Source organism: Pleurodeles waltl, chromosome 7, assembly GCF_031143425.1.
Source record: "Pleurodeles waltl isolate 20211129_DDA chromosome 7, aPleWal1.hap1.20221129, whole genome shotgun sequence".
In the NCBI taxonomy this organism is placed as follows: Eukaryota; Metazoa; Chordata; class Amphibia; order Caudata; family Salamandridae; genus Pleurodeles; species Pleurodeles waltl.
Window position 1 is genome coordinate 97,649,968 of NC_090446.1, and position 20,499 is coordinate 97,670,466.

At 46.1% G+C, this 20,499-nt stretch overlaps 1 protein-coding gene across 2 annotated transcripts in view; it reads left to right on the forward strand.

Annotated features, from left to right (window-relative positions):
* CDH4 (cadherin 4) overlaps positions 1-20,499 on the forward strand; it is a 1,524,317-nt gene that overhangs the window by 1,376,271 nt on the left and 127,547 nt on the right. For both annotated transcript variants that reach the window (XM_069243136.1, XM_069243137.1), the window contains exon 8: positions 8,948-9,085. In XM_069243136.1, the coding sequence (XP_069099237.1) occupies positions 8,948-9,085 (138 nt within the window). The remainder of the gene's footprint in view (positions 1-8,947; positions 9,086-20,499) is intronic.

Below are 20,499 nucleotides of genomic sequence, written 5' to 3' on the forward strand. Positions count from 1 at the left end.
CTCCGATCCTGTTGTAATCTCTCTTCGGGCTTCTAACCACACCCATGTTATGTCAGCCACTTTCATTGATTCGTGGGCTTGCTTTTTAAAATCAGCATGATTTCATTACTATAAGGCATGAATACGTCATGCCTTTTCCGGTGTTTAGCCCTCCTCCAGCGCACTGACCAACTACTGGAAACACATGAGGCTCTGTGTTTTCCGTATGGTTTCTGGACTACTTTTTCTCTTTATTTCGCAGCGTGATCACGCTCATTTTTTACCCCAATTAATGTGGCAAGAAAAGTCCGGTTAGGAGTTTACAACGCTAATAGCTCCAGCTCGACGAAATGCGAGACCCATTGCATTGTAAATGCTTGTTTATTCAGTCAACACTACCAGTCAGCCTAAGTTGGCTGATTGTGAAAGACCTATTGAGAACTTACAGTAAGCCTAGTAGCTGCCCATTGCTTACCATTGGTTGGTTTTTATTTTTTACAAACCCCTTCCTGACTGATGCTCACAGCTTTATAAATTTTGGGGATTATTCTGGATGATCGTAAATTCCTGGTCATAGGCAAGAATTAATTCCTGCCAGCATGATCTTGGATCTGGAGACTCGCTTTGTGACCATGCCCTAGCAATGCTTAATCTTGCAACTGTTACTGCATAGAAATAGATCCCAGCCAGATTGCGAGGTATTGAGCTTCAGTGACCCAACATAATGAGCTTCGGATCAAAACTGCCACCATAATAATGCAGGATATTTAATTTATTAAATAGTGCAGGTCAAAATGTTGAAAGGATTGTACAAGTTGCAAAGATAAGGGTAGTGTCTGCACCTGGCTGCCTACACCAAATGCAATCAGTGGTTGCTCTAAAGCCCATTCTAAACAATCTGTAAGGTGTAGAATACATATCATATAAAATCTTGAAAGAATGAGCTTTAAAGTGTGAAACATTAAGGCCCTCATTACAAGGATGGACCGCCGGGCGGCCGCCAATGCAGCCGCACTCCCGCTGCGGCCATAGGGAGATCCCCGCTGGGCCGGCGGGCGGAAACCTGGTATCCGCCCGTCGGCCCAGCGGGGATCACGGCCGCAACACAGGAGCCGGCGGTGTTGCGGCTGTGCGACGGGTGCAGTTGCACCCGTCGCGCTTTTCACTGTCTGCATGGCAGACAGTGAAAAGCTGCACGGGGCCGTGTCAGGGGGCCCCTGCACTGCCCATGCCATTGGCATGGGCAGTGCAGGGGCCCCCGGGGGCCCGTGAGTCCCCATACCGCCAGCCTTTTCCTGGCGGTTCAAACTGCCAGGAAAAGGCTAGCGGTAGGGGGACTCGTAATCCCCTGGGCAGTGCTGCAAGCAGCGCTGCCCTGGCGGATTAAAACCGCCGGGACTGAAGTGGCGGTAAGCCGCCGGTCCAGGTCGTAATGCCATGGAAAGCACCGCCAGCCTGTTGGCATTGCTTCCTCCACAACAGCCCTGGCGGTCTTTGACCGCCAGGGTTGTAATGACCCCCTAAGTATACTTTGGGCCAGCTGGATACCTAATCCAATATCATCCGTCAGGCCTAAATTTTTAGCCCATTTAGTCATCAGTTGATGAAAGTGTTGTTCATTGGAATTGCACCTAATAACAATCTGATGCAGGGTACTGAGAGAGCCGCGTTTACGCAGGAAAACCAATCAAGAAATTGATTATGAATAATCAAGATTTCGTTAGCCGTAAAATGGGCAATGAAGTCACTAAGCTGCAAGTACCTAAAAAAGTTGGCTTTATAGTTACTCTTCGTTACTTTCTTCTTCTATGATGGCTTGACTTCCTCTTCTTGTTTTCACCCCTCCCTTGGAGTCTTTTTGATTTCACGGAGTGGTATCCTTCCACTGCTCAGATTTAGAGACTACTATTTTCTTTTCCACTTAGCACTGCATGAGAGTGCGTATGATTTCTAGCTCACTCCCTCATGTGCCACTCTCTCCCACAATTAGATCATGTTTTGTTGCTCCGACCCCACACAGCTTATCTGTAAAAGCAAAGCAAGAGGGATATTGTTCCTGGGACATAGCTTAAAAGTAGACATTTTAAGTGTTATTTTTGTTTTATCTCCTTTATTCCACATATTACGTGAAGGCACAAGCTGTGGCACACTATGTGGATTATGGGACAGGGGATAGAAGCTTCTGCTGCAGTCGCTCAAATGGCCTCCAAAGATGGAGGTGTACTTAGCATGACACATCTTCCATAGGCTACACCATAAGACCAGATGGCTGAACTATGTGGAAAGTAAATTAGACCTTGTCAAGCATTTCCCGGTACATTTGTGCACGTCCTTGTTGTTTTTAAATTCAGGTCAGTTTTGTTAGTATTTGACAAACAAATCATGCCATTTAAAAAGGCTGTAATTCAATATACAGTTTTGAGATGAGATATGTTAAGATGTGGGTTTGTTTTTCCTCTAGTAATTTGAATTTTCCTTTTTGCTTTTTGAAACAATACTTTATAGCAAAAATTGACCAAGGAACCCAAACAGCACTTGCATTATGAAGGCGAGACCTATTGGCTCTGCCAATGCTTGATTGCTAATACTTAGGGCACCACATAGCCTGATTGGTTGAGGTTCTTTTTTGCACTTCACCCCCATCCAATTTTCCTTTCCTCTCCCCGCCGCCAGACAACCAGTCTTGCACACCGCCACTGCCATGGTATATCAGTGGCAATGTCTGTTTTTTCTGTTCCCCTTTTCCCTCACATCATGGTTGTCCCCTAATTCACTATGTCCTCTGCACCTGCTAGCCATGTTTCTTCCAATACATTACGGCCACCATGTTGTGATATCATTTGTTGGCTGATTTTCTTTGTGTCTACCTCCTCCGGTTCCTCTGCCTCTGCTCATCTGTCCTCCACCACCCTCCCCCTACTATCTCTGTCTTTCCCCCTTTCTGCACAACAAATCCACCATAGTGTGTGTGTTTTTGCTGTAGGTTGTTTTTTTATAGGGTGAGAAACCTGCAAACGAATTCCTCCTCTTCCCATCATCCTTCATCCGCCTGAGCCACTGTATGTGCTGTGCTTCGTCTGTGTTCTACGGGCTCCAGGTGTGCATTCCCGGCTGCCAAATCTTTGGCTTTGACTTCTGTGAAAAAACAGGAGTATGAATTTAATGAGGACAAACAGTGATTTCCAGTAGAATTTCCTCGCTAGAGAGACACAAAAGTTGAATAAAAAAGAGACCTTAACCCTACAAAAGCAAAAACCTCAACTCTGCAAAAGCGAGGAAATAATGACCAAATAACCAAGTCTTTATCAAAATTCTTACCTTTAAGATAATAGATTTCTCCCTTAATCTTTGGAGAAAGATGGCTTTAATATTACTCCATAAAGAAAAAAGACGTATCTCCACACCAAGGAAATGTATTTATTAAATGTGTTTTGCAGAAAGGCTGGTCCTGCGCCATTAATAATGCTCTCCTCTTCAGACCTAGATAAGTCTGGCAGTCATATTCTGATCAGTCAGTGGAGCACGGCTTATAGGTGTCTAGAAAGACCCACATACAAAGAATTCCCATAAAACAAGCAAAACATGATCGGTTTTGGAGCCACCATTTTGTGACAGTGGGTGGGCAAAAAAGGTGCGTTTTTTTTTTAGCCCTTTAAGATCCAAAAGCAAGATGCCATAAGTTTGGTGATCTGAGGGGGCAAACGTAAGTTTGCAATCAAAGATGACACCTAGATTTGACACTGCTTTAGAAGGTTTCAGTGTACCCCATGGATTACTAGGCCACTAATTCTTGAACCAACTGTTTGGGCCATTGCTCTTCACTAACACTTTGGTCTTGTCCATTTTTAACTGACGCACAGACTGAATCATCAAGTCTGCCACTGCTGGCAAACATTTTTGAAAATTGCAACGGATAAGATCTGCATCTCCTTTTAGCCTGACCAACATTTGAGTGTCTTTAGCACAGCACTAGAAGGTGAGCATCTCAGAGGTGAGCGGTCCCACATGTATGTTTAACAGAGTGGGGCTGATGGAAGACGCTGTGGGACAAACGTTGGGCTGCTAATTGAAAACTCCAATAAAAGGAGTTACCAACCTCATCAGAATCGCAAGATCAGTCACCCACATATATCATCTGCTCAAAGCCGGTGTACTCTGCAGGTAAAATACTGGGAGGAAAATAAGGAACTATTGTGAAAATTGGGAGATTTATTGATTTTACTCATTTGTGACAGGAATCTCCCTTGGAATCCCTTTGAACTCGCCACCTTCTAACCCTGACTTCAAAGACACCGCCTCAGCTCACACACAAATAACTTCACTCTAGGCTATGGTCACTCCAGACTTCCTAGGTCAAGGGCAGAGAGGCAGGAAATTCCAGACACTTCTGTTTGGGGAAAACTCCAGATGTTTCTCCCATTTTAAGCCAGCAACAGGTATGTATAAATCAGACCTTCTGACCCACTCGTCAGTACATTCCTGGACCCATGGATACTACAAAGGAAGGACTGCCTTGCCGGTTAAGGCCTGCCCTGCTGTCTAAGAAGTAAGACTGGACATGCACCCTTCATTCCATGCTGAAGTGACTCGAATGTTCAGCTGACTGAGCTCATGTTCTGAGCTACAAGGACACAACAAAAGGCCCCCCTGCAACTGCTCATCTGACCTCCTGCACTGAATCTGCACGAGCCCTGTTGGCCTCTGCTGGAGTGAATTCCTAATCCCCAAAAGGTGACTGTCGGGTCCTGGACCCTTGGTGTGACATCAGCTGAGCTCCACCTAGACAAAAGGGAGTTATCCTGAAGTTTTGGGCTCATCACGCCCATGAACAGGTCCGTTCATGCCAATATCTCGCCGCCCTCGTCAACCGCCAACTCAAAGCTATAGTGATCCCAACTTTTTGTGCCACAGCAATCACCAGTGTGGACAAGCAGTGCGAGATCTGCATTTCGCACTACAGAATCACCAACCTGCAGTGATCACCAACATGAAGCTCCAGCAATGACTGTCCACGACGCCTGATCGGATCTTCGCATGACAGTGATTACCTTCTGCAACGCCGAGCCAGATCTTTGTGCTACAGCGACGACCATCCACCACGCTTTCCCTGTCCTTCGTGGCCTCCTCCACTGTGAAATCGACTCTTCACCTTGACTTTAGAAGGTAACTTTTTCAGCCGGCCTAGTTTAGTTCCTGTATTCAGCCCATGCGCAGTCGTGGCCAGGCTGAACTTGTGGCTTTCACCCAGTCTCGCACAACCAGATAACTACGAGTGGTGCTTTTAGGTGCTATACTCACCTTAAAACTTTAAAATTGCAGATCTAGTTAATCATAATGAGGCCCAGTGCTAATTACACCAAAACCGGAATCACCTGTAGCATCATTGAAAGAGTCCAGGAAGGTTGCCTAAATGTTGAATTCAGAATTGTCACCTGCCTTTCGATGCAATGGGCCGTTCTTGCTACAAACCAAACAGACACTGGAAAACATTTGCCAGTTACACATACACGCTTGAGAGCCACAGACGGATACTTACTTGTTTGTGTTAACAATTAATTACAATTTAGACTTGTGACATATAAAGGGTCCCGCTTCTCCATTGCTGACCATGCACACACTTGAAGAGTTATTTCCATGGACGTCATTTAGGGGTCACCAGGGGTCACAGCTGCACGTTCTTGCTTGCCCCATGCGACCCCTGGCACTGCTTTTGCGACCCCTGGACTCAGAGATGGCAAAATCAGCGCCAGAAGGACAACGAACACCTCTTTCTTTTGGACATCACTTGGGGGGGGAGGTCATTTATGTCATTTTTTTATTATTCTAATAGTGAATAACAAAATGTCATTCATTATTAGTGTAAAAAAACAAATGGAGTACAATTAGCTAGAATATGACCCTCCCTTGCAGCCAAGGTAATTAAAAAAAAAATCATTTTAAATGTATGTTGTATGTATAAATGTATGCTTTTAAATGTAGGTTAGTCTGTTTATGTGAGTGTGTGTATATGTGATTATGTGTTTATGTTTACACATCTGTGTGGCAGTGAATACATAGGTCAGATGGCGTGTGATGTCACTTCCGCTACCCCTGGCCTTTCGGTGAATTGATGTTCATGGTTATTTCCCAGAGTACTTAGCGCCGCACATATTATGGATTGGTTCTATGCATTATTCGCCTGGGCTTGAATAACCCCGACAGGCGCCCTCGCTCAGAGCATCCCCCGGTGTAATCACTGTCAGGCAACGGATCACAACATGCAGCTTGGGTGACATGCAAAGAACTCCAGCAGCAATATCAACTGACAGTGGCTTTCAGTGCATTACCTAATGAAATTAAAAGGCATCTGCCTAGTATGACAGAATACTGCCGCGTTAGTTTGTAGATGACAAAAACTGTATGGATGCTAGTTGCACTTCTGAGGAAAAGTTATAGCTTGTATGCTATTTGAGTCCTCCTTCAGACGGTGACGCTATTTTTAGGCACAGATGGCTAATTTCACTTTGTTGAGCAAATGTTTCTGCTCTTCATGCTGATAAATGTAAGGAAAGTAGCGAGATATAGGCTGCGGGATAAAAAACTGTGCTCAATTAGTAAAAAAAATAAAATAATAATAATAAATTAATACAGGAGCCTACATTTCTTCTTGGGAGCCCAAAGATGGGGCTGAAGAATTAATGACATGAGGTCCCAGGTAAAGCTAGAGGTACAGCATGAAAATAACCGAAAACTATACGGTGCTTGCAGAGCGAGCTAAATTGGGTGCTTTCCTATAATGGTGTGGCTGTATAAAATGGACATATTGACTGATGATTTTTTGCAATTGTTGCTTTCCAAGGTTTTTCTCCATTTCATTTATAAATTGTTGGGATTTTCCAAGTGGGACGCTGCAGGGTAATCTCTCTTGTATCACTAGGAGTACCACAAACTGGTTGGCGCAACAGCTTAGTCTCTTGGACCCCTATTTATACTTTTTTAGCGCCGCATTTGCGTTATTTCTTGACGCAAAAGCTTAGGAAACCTACAAAATCTAATTGCATTTTGTACTTTTGCGCCATTTTTGTGTCAAAAAATGACACAAATGCGGCGCTAAAAAAGAATAAATATGGGCCTAAGTCTCTGTAGGCAACTGCCTGTGTCACCTTATATGATGACACTCAGTCACATCAAGCTGAATATTTTATTCTGTAGTGTTCTAAGAAATAAATCCAGATATGAAAAAAGAATAACGACTTACTAATTCTCAGTTTGGTGCTTTCATTGTGTTAATCTTTTTTGGGGAGAACCCTTAAATGCTATTGTTTCTGTGGAATGATTCCGGGTCGACCCATGAGTGTACCGTCTGACTCTTTTGTAATAAAAGTTTGATGCAAGATAAGCCCCAAACTCATCATTCCGTTGCGCAATAATGCACATTGGTAGTGCAAGGGGCAGGACACGCAAAAGGGCGATGGGAAGGCCACATATGGGGGCCTTGTTGGGACAAAGCAAAGTGCTGCTTGGCTTGAAGTAGCAAACATCCTTCCTTGTTTTCAGGCATGCATCTGTAAAGGGAGAGGATGTGGCGTAACCGTCTGAGCTGTTGACTTCGGAGCCGGGGGAGGTTCATGTTCGAGACTTGGCATCAACTCAGCATCCTAAGATCCTGGGCAAATCACGGACACCTATATTTATACTTTTTTTTAGCGCCGAATCTGCGCTGCTTTTTAACGCATAAGCGGCGCAAACTTACAAAATACGATTGTATTTTGTAAGTTTGCGCTGCTTTTGCGTCAAAAAATGGCACAAACGCGGCGCTAAAAAAGTATAAATATGGTTAATCTCCCCGTGACTACATTTCAGCACCTTGAGAACTTCACTGGTGATTTGTTTTGCTTTACAAATCCTGGATTTATTATTATTATTATTATTATTATTTATTTACAATTTGTACCATACATGTAGCAGACTGGTGAAGGGCAAGTGGAAAAATGTGCATTGCCTGATCCATAAGAAACTCTCAATATTTGATAGACTAACCACGGTGATCACTGTAGGATGCTGCACATAGGTCAGTGAGGTCTGTAGGCACTTACTGACCAGCGTGCACATGCTGCAGAGGTAGTGAATGAGGGCTGGATTGCTTAGTTTGGAACGTTCTATACCAGGGGAAACAAGCCTGCATGGGATTCAGCAGTAGCATCTTGTCTACAGTGGCTCTGTCCTCCCTGAATACCAATGCTGAAACCAGTGATGGACATGCTGTCCTCCTCATAAGCTGTCCTGTATCATTAACTCGTTTGTCCACCTCTAATACTTAACTTTGAATATCTATTTTTGGGACTGCTGCAGCACTTTTTGTGCCTAGGCCCTGCCAGTTCTTGGTAGCCAACACTCTCTGTTCGGTCACCCTGCTCTACCCTCCATCTCTTTTAGGGTGCTGTCTTCCCAGCTACTTGGTATTCCATGAAGTCATTCATTTCAGGCTTTATTACCACAGGCTCTTAATAGTTGAAGGGTGGAAATGTGTGAGTGTTGGATTGGAAGGTAGCACATCACATCATTCGCTGAAGTGCCATTTGAAGTGGGTGGTATCTAAGAAGGTTCTTAGCTCAGTGATGGATTTGGGGGTTAGGTGTTTCTTGCGATGGATAAGTACTGGAGTGTGTTTTTTTTTTTTTTTTTATGAATCCTACTTTGTTGTCTGACTTGGTTATCCAGGTTTAATATACACTTCACTGTGGCCGGCTTGAAACATTTGCTAAGATATTTATAATTGTTGGACCCAAGAACTAAGCAGGCTTTGATGCACTGTTGGGACTTCTCTCTACTGATCTAATCAGGATGCCTTTTGTATGATCCAATGACTGAAGGAGAATAAAACTGCATAACTAAATAATAAGAGCAAATTACCTTTACAAGTAGTCAACAGAAGGTAAAGGTCTCCCTCAACATTAAATCTTTCTTCGTGTCCTTGATTCTCTTCTAGAAAGTCCAGCAATACACAGTGATTATCCAGGCCACAGACATGGAAGGAAATCTAAACCATGGCCTATCAAACACTGCTACAGCCATCATTACAGTGACGGATGTGAATGACAACCCTCCGGAGTTCACTAAGAACATGGTGAGTACAGTTGTTGAATTGCAATTTCCAGATGTGAAAAAAGAGACCACTCCATGTTTGCCTAGGCTTTTGGGTTTAGGAGACTAAGCGAATACACACAGTACTGTCTGAAGTGAAGAAAATTGAAATGAAACATCAGAATATGCATACAAAGTTCTCCTACGTACCTAGGTGGAGCCAGCACACCTCTGTTTAGAGGAATTCCTGTCTGCCCCAAAAAATATTAGGATGCAGTACAATCGTGCCAGCAAAAACGTTTCATGAGAAAATTATTTTTGGTTGTTTTTTGTTGGATTTTTCCATCCAGATTTTTTCTTAAACTTTGAAAGTTTGTGGAAATTGCAAAGAAATCTAGGAAACTTGCAGAAGAAACCTGCTGCAGTTTTGCAGACCACTATTTTTCATGATCCTGAATAAGACTGTTATTTTATACTGTTGTGCAGGGATTCTAGGAAGGACTCGAGTTTGGCAGCCAGGAAGAATGCTTTGCTGCTGCAAAAGTTGCCAAGATGCAGCTGGCAGATCAGAGGTGTTACCCTGCAGCATAGGTACAGACTTCACCAGAGAAATATGACAAACAACCAAGAAAAATGTATTTGTATTACATAGGCAGACCTCCATCTAAACCATGAAAATATCAGATGTGTTTGCTCACAAGAACTAGTTTGTTATTGACAAACACACAGATGCACTCTTTTGGTAGACCACCTAGATTCTTGGTGCAAGCCCATGTGTAAAGAAATGGCTCCCTGTTGCAGTTACCCCCCACTTTTTGCCTGATACTGATGCTGACTTGACTGAGAAGTATGCTGGGACCCTGCTAACCAGGCCTCAGCACCAGTGTTCTTTCACCTAAAATGTACAATTTTTTCCACAATTGGCACAGCCCTGGCACCTAGGTAAGTCCCTTGTAACTGGTACCCCTGGTACCAAGGGCCCTGATGCCAGGGAAGGTCTATAAGGGCTGCAGCATGTCTTATGCCACCCTAGGGACCCCTCACTCAGCACAGACACACTGCTTGCCAGCTTGTGTGTGCTGGTGGGGAGAAAATGACTAAGTCGACTCCCCTCAGGGTGCCATGCCAACCTCACACTGCCTGTGGCATAAGTAAGTCACCCCTCTAGTAGGCCTCACAGCCCTAAGGCAGGGTGCACTATACCACAGGTGAGGGCATAGGTGCATGACCTCCCCCTTGATCGTCTCCTTGGAAATGACTACCCAGAGGTTAGTCAGAGCCCAAGAGAGGAACTGGTCCAGTGCCGGTCCCCTCCCAAGTAACTGCAAGTAGGCCCCAGAAGAAAAAGTAAACAAAACAGTGTTGGAAGGGTGGACAACCTTTAGCCAAGGTTCCAGCAAGCCAAGGAGATTCTGCTCCAGTAGGGGAGAACTCCACAAGTGGCACTGGTAACATCCAACCTGACCCACAAGAAGTCCTGGCTAGTCAGGCAACTGTTAAGCCTGAGTGGGTGGCTCCTCAGCTAACAGAAGAAAGAGTGGAAGAAGGGTGTTTACTACAAGATGTGGTAACCCCCCACTCTAATACAGCAGACAGGCACCCTGAACCCAAAGAAGCCTGTAACTTAGCCCCTTCCCTTGTAGGTGAAGAGCTTAAGGTGTGGTTCTGGGCCTGTGGCATAGGTAAGTCACCCCTCTAGTAGACCTCACAGCCCTTAGGCAGGGTGCACTATACCACAGGTGAGGGCATAGGTGCATGAGCACTATGCCCCTACAGTGTCTAAGCAAAACCTTAGACATTGTAAGTGCAGGGTAGCCATAAGAGTATATGGTCTGGGAGTCTGTCAAAAACTAACTCCACAGCTCCATAATGGCTACACTGAATACTGGGAAGTTTGGTATCAAACTTCTCAGAATAATAAACCCACACTGATGCCAGTGTTGGATTTATTAAAAAATGCACACAGAGGGCATCTTAGAGATGCCCCCTGTATTTTACCCAATTGTTCAGTGCAGGACTGACTGGTCTCTGCCAGCCTGCTGCTGAGAGACGAGTTTCTGACCCCATGTGGTGAGGGCCTTTGTGCTCTCTGAGGACAGAAACAAAAGCCTGCTCTGGGTGGAGGTGCTTCACACCTCCCTCCTGCAGGAACTGTAACACCTAGCAGTGAGCCTCAAAGGCTCAGGCTTCGTGTTACAATGCCCCAGGGCACTCCAGCTAGTGGAGATGCCCGCCCCCTGGACACAGCCCCCACTTTTGGCGGCAAGTCCAGGAGAGATAATGAGAAAAACAAGGAGGAGTCACTGGCCAGTCAGGACAGACCCTAAGGTGTCCTGAGCTGAGGTGACTCTGACTTTTAGAAATCCTCCATCTTGCAGATGGCGGATTCCCTGAATAGGGATAGGGATGTGCTCCCCTCCCCTCAGGGAGGAGGCACAAAGAGGGTGTAGCCACCCTCAAGGACAGTAGCCATTGGCTACTGCCCTCCCAGACCTAAACACACCCCTACATTGAGTATTTAGGGGCTCCCAGAACACAGGAAAATAGATTCCTGCAACCTAAGAAGAAAAGGACTGCTAAGCTGAAAAACCCTGCAGAGAAGACGGAGACACCAACTGCTTTGGCCCTAGCTCTACCGGCCTGTCTCCTCACTTCTAAAGACACTGCTCCAGCGACGCTTTCCACAGGGACCAGCGACCTCTGAAGCCTCAGAGGACTGCCCTGCATCTAGAAGGACCAAGAACTCCTGAGGACAGCGGCTCTGTTCACCAAACACTGCAGCTTTGCAACAAAGAAGCAACTTTGAACCAACTCGTGTTTCCCGCCGGAAGCGTGAGACTTGGCCCCCGGCTCGACTTGTGGACAACAATCACTTCAGGGAGGACTCCCTGGCGACTGCGAGACCGTGAGTAGCCAGAGTTGCCCCCCCTGAGCCCCCACAGCGACGCCTGCAGAGGGAATCCCGAGGCTCCCCCTGACCGCGACTGCCTGCTTCTAAGATCCGACGCCTGGTAAAGACTCTGCTCCCGCAGCCCCTAGGACCTGAAGGATCCGACCTCCAGTGCAGGAGTGACCCCCAGATGGCCCTCTCCCTTACCCAGGTGGTGGCTACCCCGAGGAGCCCCCCCCCTTGCCTGCATCGCTGAAGAGACCCCTTGGTCTCCCATTGCTTTCTATTACAAACCCGACGCTTGTTTGCACACTGCACCCGGCCGCCCCCGTGCCGCTGAGGGTGTACTTTCTGTGTGGACTTGTGTCCCCCCCCCCCCCCGGTGCCCTACAAAACCCCCCTGGTGTGCCCTCCGAAGACGCGGGTACTTACCTGCTGGCAGACTGGAACCGGGACACCCCCTTCTCCATTGAAGCCTATGCGTTTTGGGCACCACTTTGACCTCTGCACCTGACCGGCCCTGAGCTGCTGGTGTGGTAACTTTGGGGTTGCTCTGAACCCCCAACGGTGGGCTACCTTGGACCCAAACTTTAACCCCGTAGGTGGTTTACTTACCTGCAAAAACTAACAAACTCTTACTCCCCCTAGGAACTGTAAAAATTGCATTGTGTCTAGTTTTAAAATAGCTTTATGTGATTTATGTGAAAACTGTATATGCTATTTTGCTAATTCAAAGTTCCTAAAGTACCTACCTGCAATACCTTTCATTTGAAGTATTACATGTAAATCTTGAACCTGTGGTTCTTAAAATAAACTAAGAAAATATATTTTTCTATACAAAAACCTATTGGCCTGGAATTGTCTCTGAGTGTGTGTTCCTCATTTATTGCTTGTGTGTGTACAACAAATGCTTAACACTACACCTTTGATAAGCCTACTGCTAGACCACACTACCATAAAATAGAGCATTAGTATTATCTCTTTTTGCCACTATCTTACCTCTAAGGGGAACCCTTGGACTCTGTGCATACTATTCTTTACTTTGAAATAGTGCATACAGAGCCAACTTCCTACATTCCCATGCTCCTCCGCTTCTTCTGAATGTGTGGTTGTGCGAGGGTCAGTTATTAGGCAGTGCTTGAAAACACCTACTGGAAAAAGTCAGCGCTATTTGCGTTAGGACCATACGTGTTGATCAACATAACTTGTGGAACCAAGAAGACCCTGCACAAAGAAATATCACCATAAGGGTCTGCAAGTTTTTTTTTAACAATGATGGCAACCCCTCTGGATTAAGAAGAGTTAGAAGCAAAGTGTTGGAAATATTACAATTTGTGAAATGCCTATCCTTGTTTTTCTATAGCCCAGTCAATTTTCATGCACCTGGCAGTTGAAGGAAAGCTGACTGTTTCTTACTGACTCACTTAATTCTAAGTATTCTTCTCGCAGGCGCTCTCGGCTCAAGACCTCAAAGCACATTGGGCTTGCGTTGGCTGCTTTTGGAGGGTTAGGTTAATGGTCCATCTCAAGCTTTGGCTAAAAATATTGACAAGTATGAATGCAATATGAACACAAAAGAGCGCTAGCTTACGTTTTTCTACTGTACATAACAGGTTAAAATATGTGGGAGAGTGATCCCCCCCATATACACTACTGTAGTTAATTTTCCTATCAGAGTGGCGTACTGAAGTTCAAATAGATCTTTAGTAAGAATATAACACCACTACTCGCTTGTACTCGATTATTGCAAGCTTGTAGTGGCACCACAGAGACATCTATTATCTTCATCTGTAGGTAAGGGTTCCCCCGTTTCCCGGTCTGTGAACTCATTCACAAAGGGGATCCTTATCAGCAGGTAAAGATCGCCTTGCTAGCGCCTATGTGCCCCACTTCATACTCCCTCTTGCTGGCCAGTTGAGCTGTGTGGGCCTGCCACAATTGTAAGGGTTCGGATCCTCTCCCCTCCATAAAGTCCACCACAGGAGTTTGGAGCCTTGTCAACTGCAGCATTCAATGTTAAAAAAAAGTAGGCCGGCTTCGCAGACCCTCCTAGGCGACCTGTTTCTGGCTGCCCCTCCCTCCTGAACCCCAGATGTGGATGCTTGGTCCAGCAGCCGCACCTAACTTTCCGAGTAAAAGATGGACTACACCTTCTCTCACCTGCCGCTGAGTAACCCACACCAAGTCTTGCTAAGGCTTTATGGAAAGTAGTGAGAGGGATGTGCTGCTCCCTCTAGCGAACTTTGAGAAACCTGGAGCAAGAGCATCTGGGATTGTACACTCTGCCAAGTTGTGTCAGATCACTGCTGGATAATACTCCTCGTCCTTGTTTTAGCTCTGCATTCTGAATTTTGTAGCTCTGAATTTGCAAGCATAAAAACAAAACTACAAGACCCAGAAGGCAAAGAAAAATTTAACTGGCTGCGACCTGTTCATCCCTGATCTCGAACGATTTCTGGGCTTCGGCGGAAAGCTGTATATTAGAGGGGTGTTGCAAGTTAGCTTGGAGTTTCTTGACCTTATAAAGGCATTCTTCAGACCATATTGTGTTTTGCAATATCCTTTTATTCAACAGAGAGGTAAGGTATCCATTCTACATTATATTTGGGGAAGTGTTAGTTTTTGGATGCATTCCTGTCATCTTCAAATATTCTCCAAAAGGGTTATGTACATTCTTCCAGGCTTGGCAGGGAGCTAAATCAGGATGCAGTGGTTGGGTTTATTTGCTAATTTGCTCGGCTACTCAAAGAGTCAAGTTGTAAAAGGAGATTCTAGGGGGCATACTTAAACTCTGTTTGCGCCGAATGTGCGCCAAAATTTTTGACGCACATTCGGCGCAAACACTGCCCCATACTTAAACTTTGACGCCCGACCCCGCGGACGTAAAAATTCCACCATGTGCGTAATTTTTGGGAAGCGTTAATGATATGCAAGGTAGGCGTTCCCTTCCAAAAAATGACTTTAAGGCCTGTGCGCCTTATTTATACCCCAGCGTCATTTTGATGCACAGGAGGGGGTGGGCTTTAAAAAAACGTTGCACAGCCTGATATGTGCTGTTTTTTAACGCCTGGGTCAGGGCCGGCGTTAAGGGATCTGTGGGCTCGGAAGGAGTCCAGAGTTGCCTTCCCCTGCCCCCAGGGACACACCCTGCCGCCCTCGCCCACCCCTGGAGGACACCCATGGATGGGGGGGACCCATCCCAGGGAACTAAAGGTAAGTTCAGGTACGTATTTTTTTAACTTTTTTTTTAAGTGGCATAGGGGGGCCTGATTTGGGCCCCCCTACATGCCACTATGCCCAATGACCATGCCCAGGGACATAAGTCCCTGAGCATGGCCATTGGGCAAGGGGGCATGACTCTTGTCTTTGCTAAGACAGGAGTCATGTCAATGGAGATTGTGCGTCAAAAAAAATGGCGGAAGTCCGGTTTGAGGCCTGATTTTTGCCTCAGACCTGACTTGCACCATTTTTTGACGCACAATCCCCATTTTCCCATACGCCGGCGCTGCCTGGTGTGAGTCATTTTTTTTTTACTCAGACCAGTCCGCAGCGCCAGCTAACGTCATTCCATAAGGAAGGCGCCCGCATGGTGCGTTGGAATGGCGTTAGCCGGCAGTGAAATTTTTGACGCACAACTGCATTGATGCAGTTGTGCATGAAAAAGTATAAATATGCCTCTAGGTTTTTTTCAATGTTGTTAAGAACATACATCCCTGTGCCACGAGAGGGACACCTGCATTCCAGCACTCCTGAGCCCCCATTCCAGCTTGGATGTAAACTGGGTTTTGACCCAGATCGTCTTCTTAACTTAAGATGTTCACAACTACCACAAATCCAAGAGTCTTCTTCATACAGATTTTGCAAAGAAAAAGCTGTCGAAATTTGCATGAGGAAAACAGTTCCAAAAGAGGAAAATCTGCAAAACCTTGTTTGTACATTATCCCTACAGTTGTTTAAAATGCACATAATGTAGGCTTTAGCTTCACAGAGAGGAGTATTACTGTCTCAACACATGCCATAAGCTGTTTGGTGTATCATTCAGCGCTCTATGATTTGCTTGCATTGGAGTACATGAGGGATTATTTACATGAAAAATACAATAAGACATCTCAGTCACTGTACTATCCTAGACAAGCACACTTTTTAATTTGCTTTTCTTTGAAAGGCTTTTTTCTGTTTTTATCACTACCATAACCACCATTACTACCACCAGCTCTGTCAGCATTGCCACCAGCATAGTGAAGCCAGAGTTTGCATAAAAATCAGACCTATGGGGTTTGACAAAGGTTATTTCTATTGTATGCGCTCTCTCTCAATCTTGTCATCCCTGCAGCCGGTCACTTCTTCCAGGGATGAGCGAGGGAGAGGTTATAAGCAGCCACAAGACAGGCTTTAACAGCCTCATAAAGGGAGGAACTCATTGATGACTTTGTTACGACTGATCTTCTGGTGTAATAAATGTCAAGTGAAGACACACAAACACTGTGAAATCTTTACGAGAGCAGGCCTGTCTCTTCAATGCGGGGATATGACCTGTGTAATGGGCCTGGCCCTGCTTTGATTGGAGGGGGCTCGGTTATTAGCTAATGAAAGTTCCTGTCTCACTTTTTTGCAAGAAGGTATAATAAATATTTTAGAGGAAGACGACATCGGGTCATTCATCTACGTGTTTTAACGCTTCAAGCTTTGGTACAGTCAAACTGAACTCCTATAGGTGGAGCGCAATGGGCCCTGTGCTCACTATACAAAGAAATACATTCTTAGGGCCTCGGAGGGGTACAAAATTGTGAAGTTTTTCTCTAACAAACTTCGTGCAGTTTTCGTAAATACTAGCCATAAACTGTGAGATTCTTTGTGTATGGATTTTCAGGCGAGCCACTTTACAGTTGTGAGGAAAAAAATAGTTTTCTACCATCCATCGAGTTTCAAATTTAAAAAAATCACCTCTTAGGAAAACACCCAGTTAATTTTTAGCTCCAACCTCCATGGAAATATTGTGAGCGAGGCGGGGCAGGGGGACCACGCATGCGCCAAACATTAAAAGATGAGAAACTCCGCAAACTGCGGGTAGCCCACAATCCTGATAACGCAAGACTTTGTGCAAAATAAATTTGCACACCTCTACCACAATACTTTTAAAATGCTTGTGTATTTTCAGCCTTCTCGATTTTGTTTTTGATATGCATATTGGCATTAGAGAATTCGCAGTGTTTTGCTGCTTTCTTGTATTTGTTTTTTAATTTTCATTCTCAGGCTTACACCCACAGCTCGGAAACCCCTGCAGCTGGAGCAGCTAAGATGCAGGGGATTGTGCCTTGGCGTCCACATGCACCGATCCTAATGGATATCAGATCCAGCTTCAGCAGAGTGGCTACTCTTCCATTTCCCTAGTTTTTATTAGGGTCGAGCCTGCGTCGCATGCGCTTGCGCATGCGTTTCGCTAAGCGAGACGCTTTAGTAATTAAAAAGGGCTTGGAGCCCTGTCAACGTCACGTCAGTGTCTGTCATTGGCTTGTGGGCTTGCCTGTTAGAATGTGCTTGATTTCATTAGTGGAAGGCATGCACATGTCATGCCTTTTCCGGTGGATATCCCTCCTCGAGCGCATCAACCAAGTACAGAAAACATGTGAGGCTCGCTGTTTTCTGTCCGGCTCGTGGACTACTTTTTCTCTATTTTCCCAGCGCGATCTCGCTTGGCAGAAGTCGAGCGCTTTACATAATATCGGCCCTGTTACACAGTTAATTGCACTTTTTAGGGTTACGTACATAAATGCACTTTTGCCGATAGGTTTCATTACCAGTGAAAAGTCGGGTTAGGAGTTTACAACGCTATCAGCTCTAACACGAGCAAACGCGAGACACGTTGCATTGGAAATGCTTGTTTAAAATTACTGCCTCTCCATGTCAGATTAAAGAGCAGGGCTGACATCCACTGCTCAGGGAAGACCCTGCTTCTTTCATCCGCCTTTGTTATTAACTACTTGATGAGATACAGCATTGTACACGTGCCCTTGAAATTCCAGGTTCATGGCTTTTTCTTTGAGAATCAGTGATTTAGTCAGGATACTGCTGTTGACCAACAGGCTGGTGTCAGTGGTTGTAGGAAGTTGGCTCTGTATGTGCTATTTCAAAGTAAGGAATAGCATGCACAGAGTCCAAGGGTTCCCCTTAGAGGTAAAATAGTGGTAAAAATAGATAATACTAATGCTCTATTTTGTGGTAGTGTGGTCGAGCAGTAGGCTTATCCAAGGAGTAGTGTTAAGCATTTGTTGTACATACACATAGACAATAAATGAGGTACACACACTCAGAGACAAATCCAGCCAATAGGTTTTTATATAGAAAAATATCTTTTCTTAGTTTATTTTAAGAACCACAGGTTCAAATTCTACATGTAATATCTCATTCGAAAGGTATTGCAGGTAAGTACTTTAGGAACTTCAAATCATCAAAATTGCATGTATACTTTTCAAGTTATTCACAAATAGCTGTTTTAAAAGTGGACACTTAGTGCAATTTTCACAGTTCCTAGGGGAGGTAAGTATTTGTTAGGTTAACCAGGTAAGTAAGACACTTACAGGGCTTAGTTCTTGGTCCAAGGTAGCCCACCGTTGGGGGTTCAGAGCAACCCCAAAGTCACCACACCAGCAGCTCAGGGCCGGTCAGGTGCAGAGTTCAAAGTGGTGCCCAAAACACATAGGCTAGAATGGAGAGAAGGGGGTGCCCCGGTTCCGGTCTGCTTGCAGGTAAGTACCCGCGTCTTCGGAGGGCAGACCAGGGGGGTTTTGTAGGGCACCGGGGGGGACACAAGTCCACACAGAAATTTCACCCTCAGCGGCGCGGGGGCGGCCGGGTGCAGTGTAGAAACAAGCGTCGGGTTCGCAATGTTAGTCTATGAGAGATCTCGGGATCTCTTCAGCGCTGCAGGCAGGCAAGGGGGGGATTCCTCGGGGAAACCTCCACTTGGGCGAGGGAGAGGGACTCCTGGGGGTCACTCCTCCAGTGAAAGTCCGGTCCTTCAGGTCCTGGGGGCTGCGGGTGCAGGGTCTCTCCCAGGCGTCGGGACTTTAGGTTCAAAGAGTCGCGGTCAGGGGAAGCCTCGGGATTCCCTCTGCAGGCGGCGCTGTGGGGGCTCAGGGGGGACAGGTTTTGGTACTCACAGTATCAGAGTAGTCCTGGGGTCCCTCCTGAGGTGTCGGATCTCCACCAGCCGAGTCGGGGTCGCCGGGTGCAGTGTTGCAAGTCTCACGCTTCTTGCGGGGAGCTTGCAGGGTTCTTTAAAGTTGCTGGAAACAAAGTTGCAGCTTTTCTTGGAGCAGGTCCGCTGTCCTCGGGAGTTTCTTGTCTTTTCGAAGCAGGGGCAGTCCTCAGAGGATGTCGAGGTCGCTGGTCCCTTTGGAAGGCGTCGCTGGAGCAGGATCTTTGGAAGGCAGGAGACAGGCCGGTGAGTTTCTGGAGCCAAGGCAGTTGTCGTCTTCTGGTCTTCCGCTGCAGGGGTTTTCAGCTGGGCAGTCCTTCTTCTTGTAGTTGCAGGAATCTAATTTTCTAGGGTTCAGGGTAGCCCTTAAATACTAAATTTAAGGGCGTGTTTAGGTCTGGGGGGTTAGTAGCCAATGGCTACTAGCCCTGAGGGTGGGTACACCCTCTTTGTGCCTCCTCCCAAGGGGAGGGGGTCACATCCCTAATCCTATTGGGGGAATCCTCCATCTGCAAGATGGAGGATTTCTAAAAGTTAGAGTCACCTCAGCTCAGGACACCTTAGGGGCTGTCCTGACTGGCCAGTGACTCCTCCTTGTTATTCTCATTATTTTCTCCGGCCTTGCCGCCAAAAGTGGGGCCTGGCCGGAGGGGGCGGGCAACTCCACTAGCTGGAGTGTCCTGCTGGGTTGGCACAAAGGAGGTGAGCCTTTGAGGCTCACCGCCAGGTGTGACAATTCCTGCCTGGGAGAGGTGTTAGCATCTCCACCCAGTGCAGGCTTTGTTACTGGCCTCAGAGTGACAAAGGCACTCTCCCCATGGGGCCAGCAACATGTCTCGGTTTGTGGCAGGCTGCTAAAACTAGTCAGCCTACACAGATAGTCGGTTAAGTTTCAGGGGGCACCTCTAAGGTGCCCTCTGTGGTGTATTTTACAATAAAATGTACACTGGCATCAGTGTGCATTTATTGTGCTGAGAAGTTTGATACCAAACTTCCCAGTTTTCAGTGTAGCCATTATGGTGCTGTGGAGTTCGTGTTTGACAGACTCCCAGACCATATACTCTTATGGCTACCCTGCACTTACAATGTCTAAGGTTTTGTTTAGACACTGTAGGGGTACCATGCTCATGCACTGGTACCCTCACCTATGGTATAGTGCACCCTGCCTTAGGGCTGTAAGGCCTGCTAGAGGGGTGTCTTACCTATACTGCATAGGCAGTGAGAGGCTGGCATGGCACCCTGAGGGGAGTGCCATGTCGACTTACTCGTTTTGTCCTCACTAGCACACACAAGCTGGCAAGCAGGGTGTCTGTGCTGAGTGAGGGGTCTCCAGGGTGGCATAAGACATGCTGCAGCCCTTAGAGACCTT